Source organism: Melopsittacus undulatus, chromosome 2 (assembly GCF_012275295.1).
Source record: "Melopsittacus undulatus isolate bMelUnd1 chromosome 2, bMelUnd1.mat.Z, whole genome shotgun sequence".
Taxonomy (NCBI): Eukaryota; Metazoa; Chordata; class Aves; order Psittaciformes; family Psittaculidae; genus Melopsittacus; species Melopsittacus undulatus.
This window is the reverse complement of record NC_047528.1, coordinates 104,881,612-104,901,908: the sequence shown is the minus strand read 5'-3', so window position 1 is coordinate 104,901,908 and position 20,297 is coordinate 104,881,612. Positions and strand designations below refer to the sequence as shown.

Genomic DNA, 20,297 nt, shown 5'->3' with positions numbered 1-20,297 from the left:
CCTCTCTGTCTCCAGCCTAGAGAATACGTGTATCAAGGCAGATAATCTCACTTTGCCACTCACTTCTTAATGCCTCCTTGGTTCTGTCTTATAGGTATAGCAAGAGGGGAATAATTGATGGATGGATGTTCACGCTGGCTGACAGAGCATAAACTTGTGATTCTTGGAATCCACTGTTAAGGCTGGCCAGGTTATCACACCACAGTAGGAGCACATTTACTTCAGCCGGTGAGCAGAGAAGCTGGCCTGTCATTTCAGACAGGTTTTGTATTTATTACTTTGTATCAGACCGATGGATGGCCCTAAAACAACATTATATATTAAATTCAGTCCTGGATAGGCACTCAATCTTTAAATGGCAGCTTTATAAAGAAAAGGGTCGGGGAGTGGGATAATGCAAAAGCTTTTAATTCTGCTCTTGTCCCTCTCTTCTCCAGAGTCTGGACCCACTCAGCCTCTCAAACCTGAATTCTCCAGCAACAGCTGGAACCAACATTTAACAGAAACACCATCCCCAGTCATCTCCTTGGTCAGCACCTCAAACCATTCCAGCATTGCCCCTAACTGGTGTCTGAAGGAGCCAGAAGTCAGTTCTGATCTACAGCTTTGTGCTGATCAGCTGCCAAGCCTAAGATAGGAGAACAGGGAAACGTATGTTTCAACAAGCTCTCAAAACAGAAATACTTAATCCTATAAAAGGAAAAGCTATATTTAAAAATACATAGAATGCCAAAACTAACAAAGTAATGAATCGAGACAAAGTCATGCCTTTAAGTCCCTCTCCCCAAACAGCACAGGGGGACAGCTGAGCGGGCCAAGAGACAAATGAGGGAGAAACTGAAAGGGATTCTAGAGCACAGTCAAGTAAGTTGTCTCCTCCTTCAGAATATGCGAACAAGGCAATACTCAAGCAAACTCAGAGCTGATAATGTTTCAGACTGTTAAAGGAAACAGGTAAGAAGATGCCAGACTGCACAATCCCCCCTCAAACACTTTTCCACCCAAAGAACAAAAGCAGTGTGTCCACAGCAATGAGAACATGCTTGACGGGGCTGCAAATAGCCCAAGTATGAAGAATGCAGAAATTCACAACTCAGAAAGCCAGTGTAGCATAGCAGAGAGCCCAGCCCACAGCAATGGCAAGTGCTCTGAACCCCCAGCATTAGCAGGAACCATGGAAGAGCAGCTCTCCTTCCAGCGCTGCTGCTTCCCGGGAAAGCCTGGCACTAACAAAGGGATCCGCTGTCCGCAGGGGATCCCTCTCTGCTGCTGCTGCTCCCTTGCAACACTGTGGTCTGGCTGGGGCTCTTCATGAGCCTGGCTCAGCGGGCTCTAACTGCCCCAATGGATTCTGGCAGGGCTTACAGGAAGGGATCCTGTACAGGGCTGATGCCCATTTTTGTACACATTTGTGAATAAGGAGCAACATTTTGGTACTTAGGTTACCAGCCACAGCAGAGGTGCAGATGGACCAAGAATGAGCTTAAGATACACTCTTTATGGGGAAAAACTGTGACTCTGAAGCATACAGTTAATAGTTTTGCTTTCACCTTAAGTGTTTGCAGCTTATAAGGTGTAGATAATTAAAGATCTTACTAGGGACCACAGGAATTGTATTACCATACAGAAATATAGATATAGGAAAAATATTGTCATGAAAATATGACAGAAGGAGGATCAAATGAGCTTATAAACTCTCTCTAGCAAAACAAAAAAAACAAAAAAAAAAACAAAAAAAAAAAAACAAAAAAACAAAGCAGAAATGCTTCATTTTTCCTCCTCCACTGAACATTGGTTTTGAACTTGCCAAGACCACACTCACATACCAACACCGGTTTCCCACAGACATTTGAGCCATCGAGTCTGACGGGCAACAGAGTTCTCAGAAAGCAAATGTCAGTCATGGAAACTAAACCCTAAATTCATACTGGCCAATACCCACCCCAGAGGCAGCTGCATGTCCCTCCAGCCATCAGGAAGCATAAGCAGTACTGTGTTACCAATCCTGCCAGTCACAAACCAAACAGCGCACCTCCATCACAGAATACGTGTAATAAATACACACCAAAAGGTGTTTTAAGGACGGTTATGCATCAGATCAATAATAGCAAACATCTGAGAACCATGATGTACTGACTGGTAGAAATAATGGTTACTTCAAATTCATTTTTAGCTCTCTTCCACTAGTCCCTAGGTGTTGCCCAGGACATCACTGGGAATCCTGGATACCCATGTGGAATACCACAGCAGGATGGATGTGGATAAGGGGCAGAGAAGACCTTTTTGTGGCTGCTTACAAAGTTGCCATGGAAAGGTCTGAGTCCTCAAGCAGCTTCTCCACATGAACACCACTTTTCCTCATTCTGTGCTCCCGCACAGAGGGTTTCATTACCCCCTTGCAGGATCCTAAGCTTCCCAAGCACACATGTAGCAAAAGCACTGTGAAGGCACTACAGCACTGGCATAAAACACACTCCACCATCCTCTAAAGCAGTTTGCCATGCTGAGCTTAATAACCTACCTGTTAAGGCAAAACCACCAGTCTCTGGATGAATAAAAGCTCTAATACCACATTTGCTGCCAAAAAGTATTCCCCCAGAGCAAGCAAGGAAGCAAAACTCAGAAAAGGTCCAATATTTATGTATTCCCTTAAAATCACTTCTGGACCAAGGCCTGTAGGATTGCTACATTAAGACACTTTCCTCCCTCGAGGTCACTGCATCATATTAAGGGATTAGGCACTTTTTGCCTTGCTTGATTTCTGTATTACAAACTCCATTTGGCTGACCCATGACAAACTCTTGCAAGGCAGCAGCCCTGCTGCAGTGTGTGCAGGAGCAAAACCAAGCCCCCTGCAGACTACTGGTACTTTTTGAGAGGACATCTCCATCTCTCAGGGCTGTATCATAGTGGGAAGGTGCCTGGGGAATACTCAGAGTTGGGTTTTCTGACTCACTATTCATACTCAGAAGCTCCTCCCTATCACAAAGTTAATTTATATGAGAAGGGGTAAGACAGACGGGGTCAAAATGAACTGTTAGGGACCCACGAGAGAGTTAAACTTCTTTGTTCATATTGGACATGAATCCCACCTTAAAAAGGCATGTCAGCGATGCTCAGCTCTATGGCAATATGAAGAAAGCAAAAGACACATCAAGAGATTTTTCTAGAAGTGGATATGGGCTGGTAGGACACAACCAGCAAAACCCAACACCCTCATATTGAGCTCCACACAGGGTTTTACTAGGAATCACGTTAAACTCCAGCTCCTACCCTTAAAAGGAATCAGATTAGCAGGGAGAGACAGGCCTGAGGTCAGAAATTTGCTGCTGTTTGTTTGGGTTTGCTTTTTAAGTAACTGCTGTGCCAGCTCTTCAGCCTGGGAACACAGTTTGAGGCTGGAAAGTGCTCCTGACAGAACAAGTCTGATGGGTGCCAGGCTACAGGCAGGATGTTTCAGAAACAAGGGTCTAAAATTAGCCACTGCTCAATCACGTAGTCCAGTAGAGCCATGCTGGCTTACCATCTTGCTTCTCTTCCACTTCAGCCCAGACCTGGGAAAGCAGGTACACTGTATAGCAGATCTTACCATCACCTTCACTGCACAGCATGAACTGTCAACCCAAGAGCCTATGTAGGAGCTGATATTCCAATGAAAAATGTCATTTCCCCCCTGCCCCCCCCCCCCATTTATTTTCCCCCTTACAGATAATGAGAACTCTCACCCTTCTATCCTCTGAAATTAGGCTTTGGATTATTTTTCCCCTTTGTGGTCTTGTATTTTCTTGGGATACTGTTACACTTTCCGTCTTTCCAGTTTCTCCAGATTCCTTCAGTCTCTGGCATTGCCAAAGAAATGCCAAATATGAAGGCTTTCTGAGGAGCTTATTGAAGTATCCAGTTCTAAATCAGCAGTTAAGACATTAATTAAATGAACAAGCAAAAACAATAATCCTCACGGATTCCTGATGGATATTTCTAACCGCACAAGCACATCACAGCTCTCAGCACAGAGACTGGCAAAGGAAAAAACCCACTGATACATATTAACCCTTTTCCTCTCCTAGTGCATACCTGGGGTAAGGTGATCAGCCTGCCTTCTATGGTTCAAAGCACTCCTCCCCACAAGTCAAATCAGAGCTGTCACCGCTCCATGTGTATTTCTAAGCAAGCAGCAAGGCTGTAATGCACACACATACACAGACCACATCACAGCACCTCACACCTGTACCATCTCAGACCCATAAACACAAATACTGCCTGTCTTGGCTGCACCATACTTGCACACTGTGCAGCTTCAATGTTATCCCCAGCACCTCTGCACCGTAGGCTGGCCTGCAATGGGAGTCTACAGCTTGCTCTATTTCACTTAACACGACAAAGTTAAGGGGCATTTTAATCCTGATACATGAGTATTTGCAACGGAGACGTTTCTGACAACAGATTGCTTTTCTAACAGAAGCATGCTTAGAAAAACTATTAGAATCACAGAATCAGCAGGGTTGGGAAAGACCTGTAAGATCATTAAGTCCAACTGTTCCCCAGCACTGCCAAGGCCACCACTAACCCATGGCACTGAGAGCCTCATTTACACAGTGTGCGAACACTTTCAGGGACGTGACTCCAGCACTGCCCTGGGCAGCCTGTTCCAATGGCTGAGCACCCTTTGGGGAAGGAATTGTTCCTCATCTAAATCTAAATCTGCCCTGGTGCAGCTTGAGTCCGTTTCCTCTTGTCCCATCCCTTGTTCCTTGGGAGCAGAGACCAGTCCCCTGCAGCTCTATCCTCCTGTCAGGCAGTTGTAGGGAGCGATAAGGTCTCCCCTGAGCCTTCTCTTCTCCAGACTAAATGTTTTAATTAACAGTTGGAAAGCACAGCCTAGGGATGAGGTAATTTCTAACGATTGCAATGGGGTTTGAAAAGCCATGCACTGCTACTAATACAAGTTACTGACCCCATCGGAAATTGCTGGCTAAGGTCCTCTCCCCCTGCACTAAGCACACAGTCAGAGCAGCCGCCCCAGGATTAAAACCTACAAATGTGTGGAAAATCCACTGCGGTCGATAGGCTGCAGTTGATAATGATTACTTCTTGTCCACAGTGCTGCTGTTTGTTTCAATCCATTTAGCAATATTCATTAGTTCCCCGCTTCAAATTAGGCTAATTGAGAGTAAGAGAACACGTAGTAAAGTTTTTTACCAAGGCAGACGTGCCCCGGTTCCTTCTCTGATTCATTTGCTGACTCTGCTGGCTCACAGTCATGTTTTACCAGGAATCTCTCATCAGAAAAGCCAAATGCCTCATGAAAAATGTTGCACTGTCCCTTTCTTACGATCTCACTATCACTGAACAGTTTAAATATGTTTCTCTTCCCATTATCTTACAAGGGAAGGATATTAAACTCTACTGCCAAGATTATTTTGCCTCTGACACTTTTTTGTGCCTGAAATCACAGATAGTAAAGCCCTAGAAAAACTTTTGTGTGTCAACAGTCCTTAAAATAAATACTAAAAACGCCTTACAACCAGACCAATATTAACCACACCATTGTCTGGGATACTTTGAATTCTTCCTCTCAAGGAATCTCAGTCACCCGCATTAAATGACTCCCAATTGAGACATGAGAACTGGCAGCAGCGTAAATACCCACGAAGCAGTGGCTGGTGCAGCTGACAGCCAGATGGGATCAGAACAGCAGCAAGAGATAACACTGAGCCTGGACAAGCAGCTTAGGCACTGGCTGAGACTTTGGAAAGTGCCCTCATGCTCCTGGAGCTGGGGGTTTTGTGTCTGAGAACAGGCACGTCACCAGAGCCTGGCTTCACCCAGAAACTACCACCTGCCCTTGCCTCCTGCCAAGGAGGTGCTGAGATCGTACAGGAATGCAGTGTCTTGAGATAGACAAGAGATGGATGGACAGGGGAACCAGAACAACACCCCCATGTAAAATACAAAAATAAAAAATAAAAATGAAAATAAAAAACAAAAATTAAGAATAAAATCAAATAGAATTAAAATAAAATAAAAATACCCCTACCCAATAAACCATGTGTCCAAAGGAAAATCAGTTGCAGAGGAACACAAATCAGGATAAAAAAGTGTCTGTTATGTGCCTGGAGCTACAGTAAAACACAGCTATGGCACTGTGCATGTAACCATGCAACATGCACAAAAACAACACAGGACTATTTCCATTTTGTAATAGCAGTGGTTTTGTGACCATGATGGTCCAGAGCTGTCACGCAAGACCTAAAGAAAAGGTCATAGCTGTCATTCAAACAGCTAATATAGATTGAAAAACAGCTGAGCTCTTGCATATACAAAGCCTTCTGCCTGTGCTGTACCTCACAGCCTTCCTGGTGAGCCAGAGAGTAAGTGTTATTCCCATCTGCCAAAAGACAATCTGAGTTTAAATGGCCTGCTGAACGCTGCATGTGAAATTACACTGACTTTGATTCAGTTCAAGCTCCCAGTGCTCCCTCCACAGTTCTCACTGCATATCAGGACCCAGTTTCAAGATCTTTACCTTCATTTTCTGAATTAGCACTTACCATCTGCATACAAATGTACTATTGCAGCTCACATTTCAGCAGCTTTCCATAAAAGTGAAAGCTCTCAGAACAGATGCAGCTCAGTCCTTGCAGCACTGCTGCACCATCCAGGTTCTGTGTGCTGTTCTCTGCCCTGCCATGCATCCACAGCATCACCAGGGCACATCATTCAGTCTCCTCACAACACTGTTTCTTCTGGGTGTGCATCAGATATCACAATGGTGAGTGTACAACTTTAGTGAGGAATGATACATGTTAAAGCCTGTGAGCTGCTTTGCACCACATGGATGGAAGACACTATGGACATATGAACCACAAAGTTAATAAGGGGTAAGTATGTATGTGTTCACTAAAATCATCAGCTGCTGATCTGTACTGGATTCCTCTTGCTGCAAAAGCAATATGCATGCTCTTTGATTATGAAAGTAAAAAACCCATGGTATGTCTCATCTCTCTGTTAGTTCTTGGCACCCTGTGTGAATGCTCCATCCCTGGCAGGGATCCCAAGGCCAGGTTGGACAGCGCCTTAGGTGACATGGTCTGGTGTGAGGCAGCCCTGCCCATTGCAGGGGGTTGGAACTGGATGATCTTATGGTCCTTTCCAACCCAAACCATTCTGTGATTCCATGAAGTGGAGTTACACCAGACCTGGAGACTGCACAGCCTCTGCCATAATAGAAGTGGTTTTGTGCTTCATCGTAGCTGAAGGTGGTGAGCTGCTACCTGCTGTTGGCTCCCTACTGGTTTACACGGTCCAGTGTCTGTGTCAGTCTGATACGCAAAACAGTTTTTCCATTTGACCATATGAAACACATTAAATAGATCTGCCATATTTTTGCAATTAGGCCCTGAAAAATAAAGTGACAAGACTCAACATCTGCTTTGAAAAGCCCTGGTTTAGGCCAACAAAAAATGATTTTCATAAACCTGCAGGGAAAATGCAGTTTTTAAAGGGATTTTTTCCCAGTACCCAGGAGCTGCAGGACCCAGAATAGAAGGATGCCTTTCAAAGCAGAGATTTATCATGGAAATTCTGACAACCATCAATGTGAGCAATGCCGCCAGGCACCACTCTCAATCCACAGCATCTTTCAAACCTGTTGGAGATTTTTAGAAAGGGCTAAAAATAAATGCAGAAATGCAGCAATATTAACACACACACACATATATATACATACATATATATCATTGTTCAGAAACATCCTGCCAGGAGTGTAAACACAGAGGACTCCTGAAAACAGCTAACATCCAGCTGAGCAGCCTTTCCTAACCACACAAGCAGCACATTCAGAGCTCTCCTTGAGTTCTCCCAATCTGCAAGCCATAATTATCTGGGATCCTGACTCCCTGTCATGACAAGGCCTGAGGACTTCCAAGTGTCTTGATCTCCTTCACCCGATGTATTCACACAATTCCACCCTCCTGACCTCCCATGGATTATTGCCCTTCTGAAAATAACACACATGGAACAGCTGGTGGGGCCAGAAATGTCTTGAATGTAAATAGCAGGGGTCCCCAAGACGAGATTGATGTCCTCTCCTCCAGCTCCCTACCATTTGATCTGACCCCTATCCTCATTTAAAAAAGAGTATATAGTGAAGGGGAAATGGATCAGGGCACCATGGACAGCCAGGAGGACTCAAATAGCAAACCTGGATTGAAAACATTCTGAAACCATCAGGTCCACCACCTGCATGGAAGGCAAAGAAGAAAACTAGAAGCAGCCTTGGAGTCTCAAAATTTATCCTAAGCCCGCAGCAAAATAAAAGGATAACATTTTACCCCAAATTTCAGTTATGTCTCCACAAAAGATGACTGAGGTCACAGGTTGTATCACATACATAAATTCTACTGCTTGGTCACTTCTGTGTATGAAAGCATAATGGAATAACTTTGCTAGGAACCCACTGTAAGACTCAATCCATTGTAAGACCTTTCTCCCCTGGGTACATATGTAAAAATGCAACCATAATTTACACTTGCACCATCCTTTAATATGATACCCTAAACCAATTGGTGTAATGTATATTCACAAAAAGCAAAGGAGCTGGTAAAGACTGAAGCTGCTGAACGGTTAAGTGATGCCAGAAGGGAGCACATCTGCCACCACATCCAAGAGCCAAGCCCCAGGATGCAGCATCTCAGAACAGTGAAAGACTGGCAGCTCCGCTGGCAGCATTCAGACATGGAGAGTCTACCTGACATGGCTTGGAAACAGCTTATCCAGCTTGTTTCTGTGGGCTCCTACTTATGTCAGCCTTCATTTATGCAGGAAAAGCACTTTTTCAAAGTTGAAGAGAAAACTGGCCTGCTGTTATCCCAGAAAGGCGCATAATTGAGTCGGCAGGATGCCACACACTACCAAACACAGCAGATGGCTATAGGCATCATCCAGTTTAGGATGACAAAGTTTGCACAAAAGAGAAACAGAAGGCAGGGAGCGCATCTTCTGCTCTGGGTTACGGGGCAGGGGATGAACCTGCACACAACCACCCAGCACAGAGCCAGCTCCCAGGGCTCCTGCTGCCACTTTGACAATGACCAAATGCCCAAGTCTGCAATTGAAAAGGAAAAGAGGGACAATCATGCACTACCGGGCAAAAGGGTCACGAAACAACTGTTTGATGTACTGCTTCTAAAACCCACAGAAGAAAACTTCACTACACCAACCCTACATGCCATGATTCAGACATCCAGGACTGTTCCATATAACCCACAGAAATAAAAGTTTGACCTGCAAGTCTTGACACACACCATTTTCACTGCGGGAAGGTAAACAGCTGATGTGAAAACATGCAAAAAAGGAGATGAAATGCATAGATCTATACACTGTCCCATGAATGGTGCCTCACAGGGAGGGCTCTGCATGGCATTTGGGAGTTTATTTTTGCCAATTCCACCCCAAAGGATCACAGAAATTAGGAGTGGAAACATTCCTTCCATTTCCCCAGGCGCCTTGCTCACAAAGCAGCTGACTCCTAGGTTCACGACGACAGACAGACTGGACAGACAAGAGTGCTACAGTTCCACAGGAAGCAATATAGCACACTGGAACAATTTATAAATACACTTCTGCTCTTTGTGAACGCAATACAGCTTATGTGCCCAGACTGACTAGTTTATAATAGCCACTGTGGTCACTGATCCTTGCGGGACACAAAGACATCATCGTTAGCTCTACAGCTGGGAATGATGAAAGCAGTCTGTGATTCTGAACATAAGTACTGCTGTATTCTTGCCCATGATCCAAGAGCAGGGACAAGTTACAACACCTGAGATTTCAGCAGCCATAGTCACATCAAGGCACTTTAATTGTACACAGAGAGTCATGGGAACACTTTAGGATGGAAGGGGTATTTGGAAGGGTAGGAAAACACTGTGACTCTGGCAAGCAAAGTACCTGGCCATTAAGACATGTTCCAAAGAAGCCAAGGTAATAGAAGTCTATTTTCTGACCCACACCATTCAAGGGGGAAAAAACCACCACCTACCTAAGGGGTTTCCAAATGCTATTTGTGCCTCTAGTACATGAACATTTCCAAGTGCATCTCTGATTCACCCCACAACTAGTTACAGCACTCAGGGAGAAAGTGTTCGCCTGATGCAAGAAACAATCAAACACTGAAACTCATCAGGCTAAACTGTTTCATTGGTGGGTACTTTTTAAATGCTACTTAATTTCAATCCATGTGGTGGAACAAAAATCTAATCCTGATAGCTGGTTGTTTAGCTATTCGATGTATCAGCCCCTCAGTGACTGCACGGCTTGGTCAAACTACAAAACTCACTGTAACTCAACTTCCTCTCCAAGAAAATGAGGATGTAAATGCAAACTTATCATACAGGAGCATCCTGAGGTGTGATACATGCATGAAGCACTATAAAAAGGCAACCAATAGCAACAGCAATATTTTGCAGATAGTAAGAATTGTAATTGGTTAAATTCCAGCCAGGAGGAAATGTGTACCCTGCTTTCAGAGTGGAAGGTATCCTGAAACTTGCCTGTTCGATAGAGCTCATCAGCTTTCCTCAGTGGAACAAAACTCACCCACAGTGGCCATTGGATTGGCCTTCTGCTCCTCGTCTGGTCACAGAAAGCAACAGCAGGGTAAAAATAACAGGTCCTTTGGAAAGCCTTCTGCAAAGATGATACATCTTGGAATAAATGTCTACGCAGCCGGACAAAGGGAAAAAGGGGCAGCACCATTTGCTAAAACACTGACAGCCACTGCTATTCTGGAGAGTGCTATTCTCCTCTAGAGGCACCCACCTGCTGCGGCACGAGGTATTCCAAAAACATCTCAACAGTGAAGCTGTTGGCAGCAGCCACATCCCTCAGGAGGGACCCTGCAGTCCCAGTCACAGGAACTGGGGCTCTCTTCCAGGGTAACATTTGAATGGCAATTCAAATAAACTCACTATGAGCCTCTTTCCTTGTCCCACTTCTGTTTCTTTCACATCACCTCTCACTCTTTTCCTCTTTCCCTTAACTACATTTTCCTATTCTCTCTCCCCCATACTATCCTTGTCCTCTTGCCCTCCCACAACACAAAATTCAGGCTTAATTCCTCCATTTGTTATTTTCTTGGCTTCTGAAACATTTTCTTGTCCTTCTCTCTCTGTTCTTGTCATGCCTTTGTGCTTCACATGCTCTAAGCTCAGAAAACCGAGGTAACCCTTTCAGAACAGCACTGCTCTGAAAGCCACGAGGAGATCACCAGATCCACTCATCTGCACATCCTGGCGGCCACGCCAACCTCTCACAAACTGCAGTTCTCCCTGTGGTTTTTGTGCAGGTCACCATCCTGTCCTTCCTATTGCTCTTCACCCTTGCCCTGCTCCCTCTATGTCCCAGCTGCCTGTGACACCCTGGTGCCTCCAACCAGAAATCATGTGAACTGTGCTGGGTCATGTTCCTAAGAGACAGATAAAGCCATCCTCAGAAGTGACACTGGCTGATCGTGGTTGTTACCCCCAGGTCTTCCTGCCAACACAAGGCAAATTAGTTGTCTTTGCCACAGATTTCTGTCTATAACACAGCATTTGTGCTGCAGAACGGTTTGGGGACTCTTGCCTGCAAAGCCTGGCAAGCACTGAGCCGCTGGTGACACTGGGTATAGATGAGTTTCCAGCGGGTCCCCCTAGAAGCAGGAGATGGCGGGCTGCAGACATGTGCAGCCATCCTGCACCGAGCTTCCTTCCCAACCGAGCTATCAACTTGGCTGATAGTGGAGCTGATGCCACGTGTATCCACACAGGGCTGCTCTCTTCTTCAGGGGGCAACCTCACGGGAAACAATCTTTGTCTTTCTTGTCAGGATTTAACTGGGAAGCGGTGCAGCTGGGAACCAGGGAGAAGTAAATGCGATAGAAGAGTACGCCCTGCCATTGGTAACAGCCCAGAATCACAGCGGCAGGAAATCTACAGGTACCACGGCGCCTTCTCCGTCACAGGCACCAAAATCGAGCTACTTTATGCACAACCGGACACTCTTCCCCCGCGAACGATTCCCAGCTCCCGTGGCCTCTACAGGGTGAGCGGGGAGGAGAAAAACCCAACCCAGAAGGGTTTCTGCCTGCGGGACAGCCGCACCCTGCGCCCGCAGGGGCCTTACCCCGGGCACAGAACCGACAGCACAGACTGCAGGGGCCGCCCACGAGGCGCCACAGCTACTGCCCCAGACCCCCTCCGCCCCGCCCCGGGGCCTGCACACAGCAGTGTCCCGCTGAGCCCGCCCCCCGCGGCGCAGTGCCCGCTGGGAGCTGTAGTCCTCCTCCGAGCCCTCGCCACCATCCGTAGCTAGTGGGAGACTCCGCTTCCCGTCGGTCCCGGCGCGCAGGCCGGCGCAGCGCGGTGCCGGTGCCGCCTGCTGCCGGCAGTGGCAGGGCCGCCGCCATGGACTGCGGGAAGCGGTTGTGCCTCTTGGGCGGCCTGGCCCTATGGGCGCAGCGGCGGCGGGCAGCGGCAGCCGCAGCCCCGGAGCAGCGGGACCCGGAGCTGGAGCTGAAACTGGTGCAGGTGGTGTTCCGGCACGGGGCGCGCACTCCGCTGCGGCCTCTCCCGGGGGCAGCGCCGGTGAGGAGCGGAGCGGGGCGGGTGCCGGGGCCGGGCCGGGCTGTGCCCGCTGGTGAGTGGCTGCCTTGCCTCCGTCAGCCCTGTAAATGGGACTTTCCCCCATCCCAAGGTACTATCGAGAGTAAATCTGGGACAAACGAGGGGATTTGCGAGTTCGAATAGGAAGGGATAGCGCGGTCCCGCTGCTGTCAGCTGGACGGGTGGTGACGGAGGGAATAACCTGCGCTGTGGCTGCAGGGAGCCCTTTGAGGAAGGACATGGAGATGGGCATCCCGAGCCGCAGCCGCAGCTCCCCCCACTGCTTCCCCTTAACGCTGAACCATCCCCACGCGTTGGTGCTCAGCCAGCGTGCACCGACGTGCCCCGGTGGCACTGCGGATGACCCTCCCCGCAGCCGCGGCAGCCTGGTGAGCCGGCAGGCGGTAGTTCAGGTGCTGTGCTGAAGCAGCTTTTCGGTGTGTAACTAACAGCAGTAATAACGATGTCCTGCAGATCTTTCTCCTGTAACGGGAGGGAAACAGTTGTGGTATCTCTTGCGCTTCATCTGTGGACCATACACAGCACAGCCTATCCAGGATGCTGCACTGCTGTCTCTTCTGTGTGTGCTGTACAAAGATAGCTCCTTGCCTCGTGCTGTAGTATTGGCAGGGCAGCAGAGAAGAGTGCAGCCTTGGTTTAATGCTCTTAAAAGTCCAGCAAACTGAAGCACTGTTTGGTGGGTTGGTTTGAAACAGGTAGAATGGCATCCCACACTTTTACACGTGCCTGCTCAGACTAAGTTTGATTACATGGTGACTGACCTACATGGAGGCCCTCAACCTCCCTCACCCTATGAGGAACATTACAGAAAGATCACATTTAAGGTAAGGCTGTATTTCATGGTGGTTTCATGTTCTCTCTGTAGACTGGTTTATTTCCATATTCCACTGGAGACCTTTCCTTTTCTTTGTACTTAGGGTGGTGCAACTGCAGGGCAGCTGACAACACTAGGGATGCAGCAGATGTTTGCCTTGGGGGAAAGGCTGAGGAAAAGCTATGTGGAAGAAGCCAAATTTCTCTCACCAACGTTTAAGCCTGCTGAAGTCTAGTGAGTCTCAGTTCCCTCCTGGACCTTCCCTTGCTTCTTCCTTCCTAACATGTAGTCCTGTGCTAGGAAATCTTTATGAGTAGCAAACCTTTCTCCACCTTACAGCAGACTGGCTGGCCCCTTCATCTTGCACAGCCTGCTGAGCCAGGTACTAGAACTCTGAACACAAAACATCTGATGCCCCAGCAGTCCTGAGAGCGATGCCAGGGACAAATTCATCTCACCTAGGTTTAGCCATAGACTATTGTATTACGACCTTTATGGGGAGTGATGAGAAGCAGGTGTTTCTGAAGCACAGTTTAACTTGCTGTAGATGAAATAGCTAAAGTTCAGTGAGATGAATCACATCCCTGCTGCTCACATCAGTAATGCTGGGAGAGAATGGTTCAGGATGAGATAAAAATTACACCAGAGAAGTGCCAATTTATCTCCACTGTCTCTGAAGGGAAGTTAGAGGGCAGAACCCTCAGTTCCAGCAAGCCCTCCCCAACTGCAGCGTGAAGGAGAAAGTGCTGCCTCACAAACTGCTTTCTCTCTTTCAGCATCCGTTCCACTAATATTTTCCGGAATCTGGAGTCCACACGGTGCCTGCTAGCTGGGTTGTACCAACAGCAGAAAGAAGGTTGGGGAGACTTCTGACCAGTGCCTTCCCTTTCTCAAGTCTTCCCTAGATGTAGATGCCTCCCATATCCCACCTCTTTCTGCCTCCTGGTTGTTACTTCTTCCCTGGTTCTTTGTGCCTGGCCCTCTTCCCCATAGTCTCCTGGTCCTGTGTGTTCTTTATCAACTTGTCACTTGCTCCCTCTCTCTGTGTAGCTTTCTGCTGGTGCTCAGCTTGGATCTGTTGCCATGAATGCTGCAGTTTCAGACCTACTGAAGAGGTTAGCATTAACCCACTTCAGAATCAAGAGGTCAAAAAGGTCTAGGTCCAGTGTTTAGATGCACATAGAATCACAGAATCATAGAATAGTTAGGGTTGGAAAGGACCTTAAGATCATCTAGTTCCAACCCCCCTGCCATGGGCAGGGACAGAAGGTTTCTCAGAGAAACTCAAGTATCTCAGCCATGATCCTTTACGAGCTTGGTATCTGGCATAGCTCTCAACTGTATCCTACAGTTGACAATTACATGTATGTCCTACAAATACACTCTGGGTTTTGAAGATCTCACCTCTGCACCCTCCCTATTCAGTTCTAGGAGCAAACAGAAGTGACTTACCGGAGCTCCTTACACTTCATGACACAGAAACTGATTTTGGCACATGCAAACACTAGAAAAATGAACACACAAGTAGAAAACTTTATAAGGTGCACAGCAGACATCCCTATGGAATTAAATGCTGTGTGCACAAAACAAGTACAGTGGCTTGTGCTGCAAATGATAAATAGCTCAGGGGGAATTGCTAGTTAACAACAATGGACTTGAGCACAAAGACTGTGAGAGCAATTAAAACAGTGTAAATATACAAGATGCAGTGGTGATGAGAGACTTCCTTCTTGTTCCACAGGATCTGTTGTCATTGTCACTGATGAAGCAAGCTCTGAAATCCTCTATCCCAATTACCACAACTGCCAGCGGCTGAAATGCTTGAGCAGGTAATTGCCAGCCATACTCCCTGTATGAGTTTACTGCTGCTCCATTTCAGCAGCAGTAATTTAAAACAGCACATTTTCTTCGCATTTCCCAATGTCTTCCCCTGCCACTTACTGCTATTTGGGAATGGTTAGCCAGTTGTATAAAACACTTTAGTGAGCAGAGTCATATACCAGGCAGTGACACCAGCAGGAAAAAAATACAGACGTTTTGACCAATTTAATTTAGTCTGTGTCTAGCAAACACTCATTACTAGCTAATGTACAGCTATTCTGTGGCATTGCTGCAGGGCAGAATTAATGTCATCTACTTCCCTTAACAAGCCTTTCAAGCATGAACATATTGGGCCTCCTTTTTATATGCAGTTTCAGGTTTGGGGGTTATTACAACATTCCTGTCACATTTATACCTCAAAGAAACTGAAATATACTCAGCCTTGACACAGTTAACAAAGACTAATGAAGTAAAATAAGGAACATCCTAGACAGAAGGAAAAACTTGCAGAGCCAAGTACTCCAAATGTCTGTGCCAGGTTGGGCACAGGGTGGAAACTGAACAACAGAGGCAGTTTGGTTGGATTATACATTAGCATATTTTTGTTCAAAACCTCAAGAGTTGTCAGAATTCACTTGCAAAAGCTCATTATGTAATCCTTTGCCTGCAGAGTCAAGTGTTGCTCTTGACAGTGCAGAGGTGACAGGCCATAGAAGCAGTACATTCAGCCTCTTCTACTAACATCAACTGACCAGCAAGGGAGTAAACTGCAAGTTCTTCTCTTCCCCCCTCTTCAGCCCACCAAGAGCATTTTGTGACTGTGCAAGGGTGGATTTAAGCTGCAGTAAGAAGCACTGCCCCAGCTTACAGGCTGCCTATGCTAGAACCTGCAGCATATTTGATTTCAAACAGAAACCAGAGATGTTCCTACAAAAAAAATAACCAAAAAAAAAAACCAAACCCCAAAACACCCCTCTGCAACAGATTTGAAACCTCTGCAACAGATTGGAAGGACATGGCCAGCATTCATATTCTGAGCTAAACTATTAAAAATAGAATTTAAAAGAATGTGAAGAAGCAAATAGCTTCTAACAGAGTGAGAGGTAAATTTAAGCTACAAGTATCTAGGTGTTTCCCTTTTCCCACACCATATAGTAATCAGTTCAAAGCTCCTACCCTTTCTTCTTTCATGAAACAGTTCAAGGCTACTTCCTGAAGACACAGACTTACACTGTTCCAGTATGACCAGATCTGTTAACTGATACACAGCCCTTGCTTATGGGAACCACTTCTGAGGTGTTCACAGCTCATTTTTTTAACCCCACCTGTGAGAGCAGGCAAATTCCATCCTTGACATCTAGACAACGTGTCTGCTCTGTAACTTCAGACTCCCAACATCAGGAATCCCTCAGTATCCTGTGGTGCTTTTCTTCTGTCCCTCACTGATGCAAGACAACTCCACTGGGCTGGGATCACAAAAACGAATACAAAAAGATAAAGTCTGATGTGTGAAAAGTTTCTGTTTTCTTACTTTGCTGACAGGCATAAGCTGAAGGATGCTCTGCAACAGCCAGGTATCTCTGACGACTTGAAAAAAATTAAGGAGAAGATGGGTATTGACAGTGATACATCTGTGGATTTTTTTCTCCTCCTGGATAACATTCTTGCTGAGCAGGTGAGTTGGGCAGTTCTGTCACAGAAGGAAACATCCCTTTATCAGGCACAAGAAACCACGGAGTGCCAACACCCGCTGATAACAGTGGTACCCCCATACCTTTCTACGCAATCCAGAAAGTTAACAGAAATAACATGGCCCTTTTAAAAACAAGATGCAGAGTCAGCCTTGCTCTAGGATGAAGACTCATCTCCAGTATTTATGTTCTTACACTGAAATCCACTATCTCTTTCAAGGGTAATGAAATAAAACTAAAAGAGCAGTTGGGCCTTGCTTAACAAAATGCTTTCCTTTTTTGGTTTTGTTTTTTTTTTTTTTTTGTAGTCAGCACCTAATGGTCATCTTAATAGTGGCTCCAGCATACTACCTGTGAGCCAGATTGCTTCTGCCACTGGAAAGGGGCTGGGCATATTTGTATCCCCCTTAGTACCTACTTTTTTTTTCTTAGAGCTAATGGTGATTGGCCTGGCTGTTGGTTGAATAGCACAAGGCATTAATACATTCTTAAGAACAAGCATTCATCTTCTCAGTACACAGAGCAAGTCTGTGTGTTTAAAATGATCCTAGAACTCCTCATATGAATACTGTAGCACAATACTGTAGTACAGATGCTGTGACATGAACAGCTGTTTTCTGTAGGCAGTCATCCATGTGTCTTCAGGCTAGGCTTAGAAAGGGTCAAGCCCTATTGTTATGCTGCAGCTTCTCCTTTCAGGTGCATAATTTGCCAAGCTGCCCTGTACTGAAGAACTTCCAGCAGACAGTTGAGCGTCGATCTGTCGAGTCACTGCTTTTCCTTCTGGAAGATGGTTCAAGGTGATTGCCTATATCCCAGCCTTAGGGATTGTCTTAGGCTTACCCAGGGTGGATGAGCCACGCCAGCTTATTTTGGCAGATGGAAGTCCTTTCTGATCTGCTGCTTTCCCCCACCAGAGGCTACTGCCCCCTCATGAGGTTTGTACCTCAACCATTGCAGTGTAAAGTCCAGTGCCTCAGGTCAAGAGCACGAGCTAGGAAAGAGTGTGTCCATGCTGAGGAGGCCGAGACATGAGCTTATGTTCTGTCTTGCTGACAGTTGTTGAGAGTAGTCTCCAAGGAACAGTAGTAAGCCATGGGATAGGCAGTGAATGCTCAGTTGCTATGTTGTTATGTGAACCTGTGTGAAAAGCAGAAGAGAGTAGGAGATGCTTCCAGCCTGAGCACTGAGGCTGCACAGAGAGGGCTGTCCTTGCAGATCCACAAGTATACTATAAATTCCAGCCTAGGAAGTTCATCCCAGGGGTGGCACCTGCACAGCTAGGCTGAGAAGTGTTGGTGCTAGTGGAAAAGATGATGCCAGGCCCTGCACACATGTAACTGCGTGTAAAAGAATCTGCTGCTACCTGCAGTTAATTACCTCCTCCACAGTTGTCTGCAGAGGTGGCTGAGTTACCAGCCTGGCAGCTGTTTGCACATTCATTTGCAGCTGCCCTATTAGCCAGCTCTTCTCAGGTGGTGGCACAGGCCTTGCCTTTTCTGTTAGGGCAGTTGTCCTTAGACAGAGATCTTGGGTACTGAGAGACTGATTTCCCCCACTCCTACAACACCCAGACAACACATGGTCACACTCACCCCCCCATTTCCACTGATGTGTTCACTAGGTAGAGGGAGTTTATTCACACTAGAAGTTATTTAAAGATCTCCTTTTTGTTCAATACTGAGATAAAAACTTACTTTTAAACATAGCTGCCACCTTAAATCTCACCCCTCCCCACCAGAGACCCAAACCACTTCAGTTGTTGTTTTGCAGTTAAGTACAGTCAGCATAGCTGAAAACCATGCATCCAAAAATCACACCTAAAGAAACAACATAGCGTAGAGCACATCAAGGAGTTTCTGTATTTCCTTGTGGGCCACACCTCAGGAGATGGTTTGTTAACACCTCTCCCCTCCCAATCTGCAAACACATTAGAATCCCTGTGGTGACTATGCAACTGCTGAAACAAAAAGTAAACACAGGAATTTCATTTAATAGTTCTTAACTATACTCAATACACACTATCAATTTGTAAGAGAAAAGCAGGTTCCCAAGTGTTGGTTTGATTTAATTTGAAATTTATTTCTGCCTCTTTCATAGAGAAGTTCTTCAGATGAGTGTTGGTCTCCTTTTCTATACCTTAAGGAAGAACATTACAGAAGCAGTAGATCACGCATCTTCAGCGGGAAAGGCCAGGTACAAAGCAAACCTCTTCCTGTAATTGTTAGAAATTCTCACTTGCTGTCAGTGTGAAAAGCTGCTTCAGAAGGATGTTGAATGTAAGAGAATGAAAGCTTATCCGCTAGCAGAAGCTTGAGTGCTACTGGCTATCCATGGAGGAACAGAGCCAACATTTTAGGTTTTGTTTTCCTTTTTACCAGAAAGCTCATTCTCTATGCTTCTCATGACACTACGCTTATTCCTCTCATGGTGGCACTGGGCACCTTTGATCGCAAGTGGCCACCTTATGCTGCAGATGTGACCCTGGAACTGTATCAGCACCAGCAGTCCAAAGAGTGGTTTGTTCGCATGTCTTACCATGGAGAGGTAAGATCCCAGGGGGAGTCCCTCACACAAATCTTGGGCTTCTGTTTTTGCCATATATGCATGTAAAGCTGTGGAACAAGACTTGTTCTGGGCATGCCATCCAGACAGATAACAGAGTAGGACACCTACGGCACATCCATGGTAGCCAAGATCTCTTTTCTCTTGAGCTGGCTGTTAACCAAGGGAGTTTAGGCAAAGACTTTGAACCTCTCCATGTCTTTGCCATTCCCCTGCCACAGAATGTATCACTATCAGCAAAAAATGGCTTTGGCAGTGCACAAGATGAGTGATTTTGTCTCTTTGCCTTTGCAGGAGCAAGTGGTGAAAGGATGCAGAGCAGGTCTCTGCCCACTCCAAGAATTCCTACAAGTTCTTTCACAGTACTCAGTCAGTCCAGAGGAGTACAATAGCCTGTGCTCCCAAAAGGAGGGGAATCAGCAAACCAACTCATGATTAAGTGGGCTTAAATTAAAAACAGTTTATTGCCACAATCTTTGCCTATTTTTTTCTTTCATATTCCTGCCAGCCTTCCCTAGTCTAAAGGTGTTTTAGATGAGGAAACTTTTCCCTACCAGACACAGGGTGGCACAGTGTCACTTTTCACTGTTAGCAACAAGATGAAAGAATGGCTTGAGTTCACTTCTGAGGTAGCCACACAAAAGCACAGAGGCTGAAAACAGCAAAGGAGAGAACAGACCTTTTCAAATTGCCCTGCTGCTTCAGAAATACGAGAGAAAAATCTGTTCCTTGTATGCTGGG

General features: G+C 46.1%; 1 protein-coding gene across 2 annotated transcripts; it reads left to right on the top strand.

The window, feature by feature from the left end:
* The first annotated feature begins 12,412 nt into the window (after positions 1 to 12,412).
* On the top strand, positions 12,413 to 20,029 carry ACP6 (acid phosphatase 6, lysophosphatidic). 2 transcript variants are annotated; one of them, XM_031045034.2, is made up of 10 exons: positions 12,413 to 12,569; positions 13,361 to 13,489; positions 13,583 to 13,713; positions 14,256 to 14,335; positions 15,221 to 15,308; positions 16,843 to 16,975; positions 17,691 to 17,791; positions 19,092 to 19,187; positions 19,373 to 19,538; positions 19,851 to 20,029. In XM_031045034.2, exons 1-10 carry the CDS (start codon positions 12,447 to 12,449, stop codon positions 19,989 to 19,991), a joined length of 1,188 nt encoding a protein of 395 aa, XP_030900894.2. In that variant the 5' UTR covers positions 12,413 to 12,446; the 3' UTR covers positions 19,992 to 20,029. The 2 variants fall into 2 exon arrangements, with proteins under 2 accessions (XP_030900894.2, XP_005144538.2); XM_005144481.3 differs by having other exon boundaries at positions 12,413 to 12,626.
* Positions 20,030 to 20,297: the final 268 nt, after the last annotated feature.

Bases quoted from the DNA above. Each gene is read 5' to 3' on its own strand.
- ACP6 (XM_005144481.3), top strand. From the start codon at position 12,447: ATGGACTGCGGGAAGCGGTTGTGCCTCTTGGGCGGCCTGGCCCTATGG. The intron at 13,490-13,582 runs GTAAGGCTGTAT...CTTTGTACTTAG, and splicing joins ACAGAAAGATCACATTTAAG to GGTGGTGCAACTGCAGGGCA. The intron at 14,336-15,220 runs GTTGGGGAGACT...CTTGTTCCACAG, and splicing joins GTACCAACAGCAGAAAGAAG to GATCTGTTGTCATTGTCACT.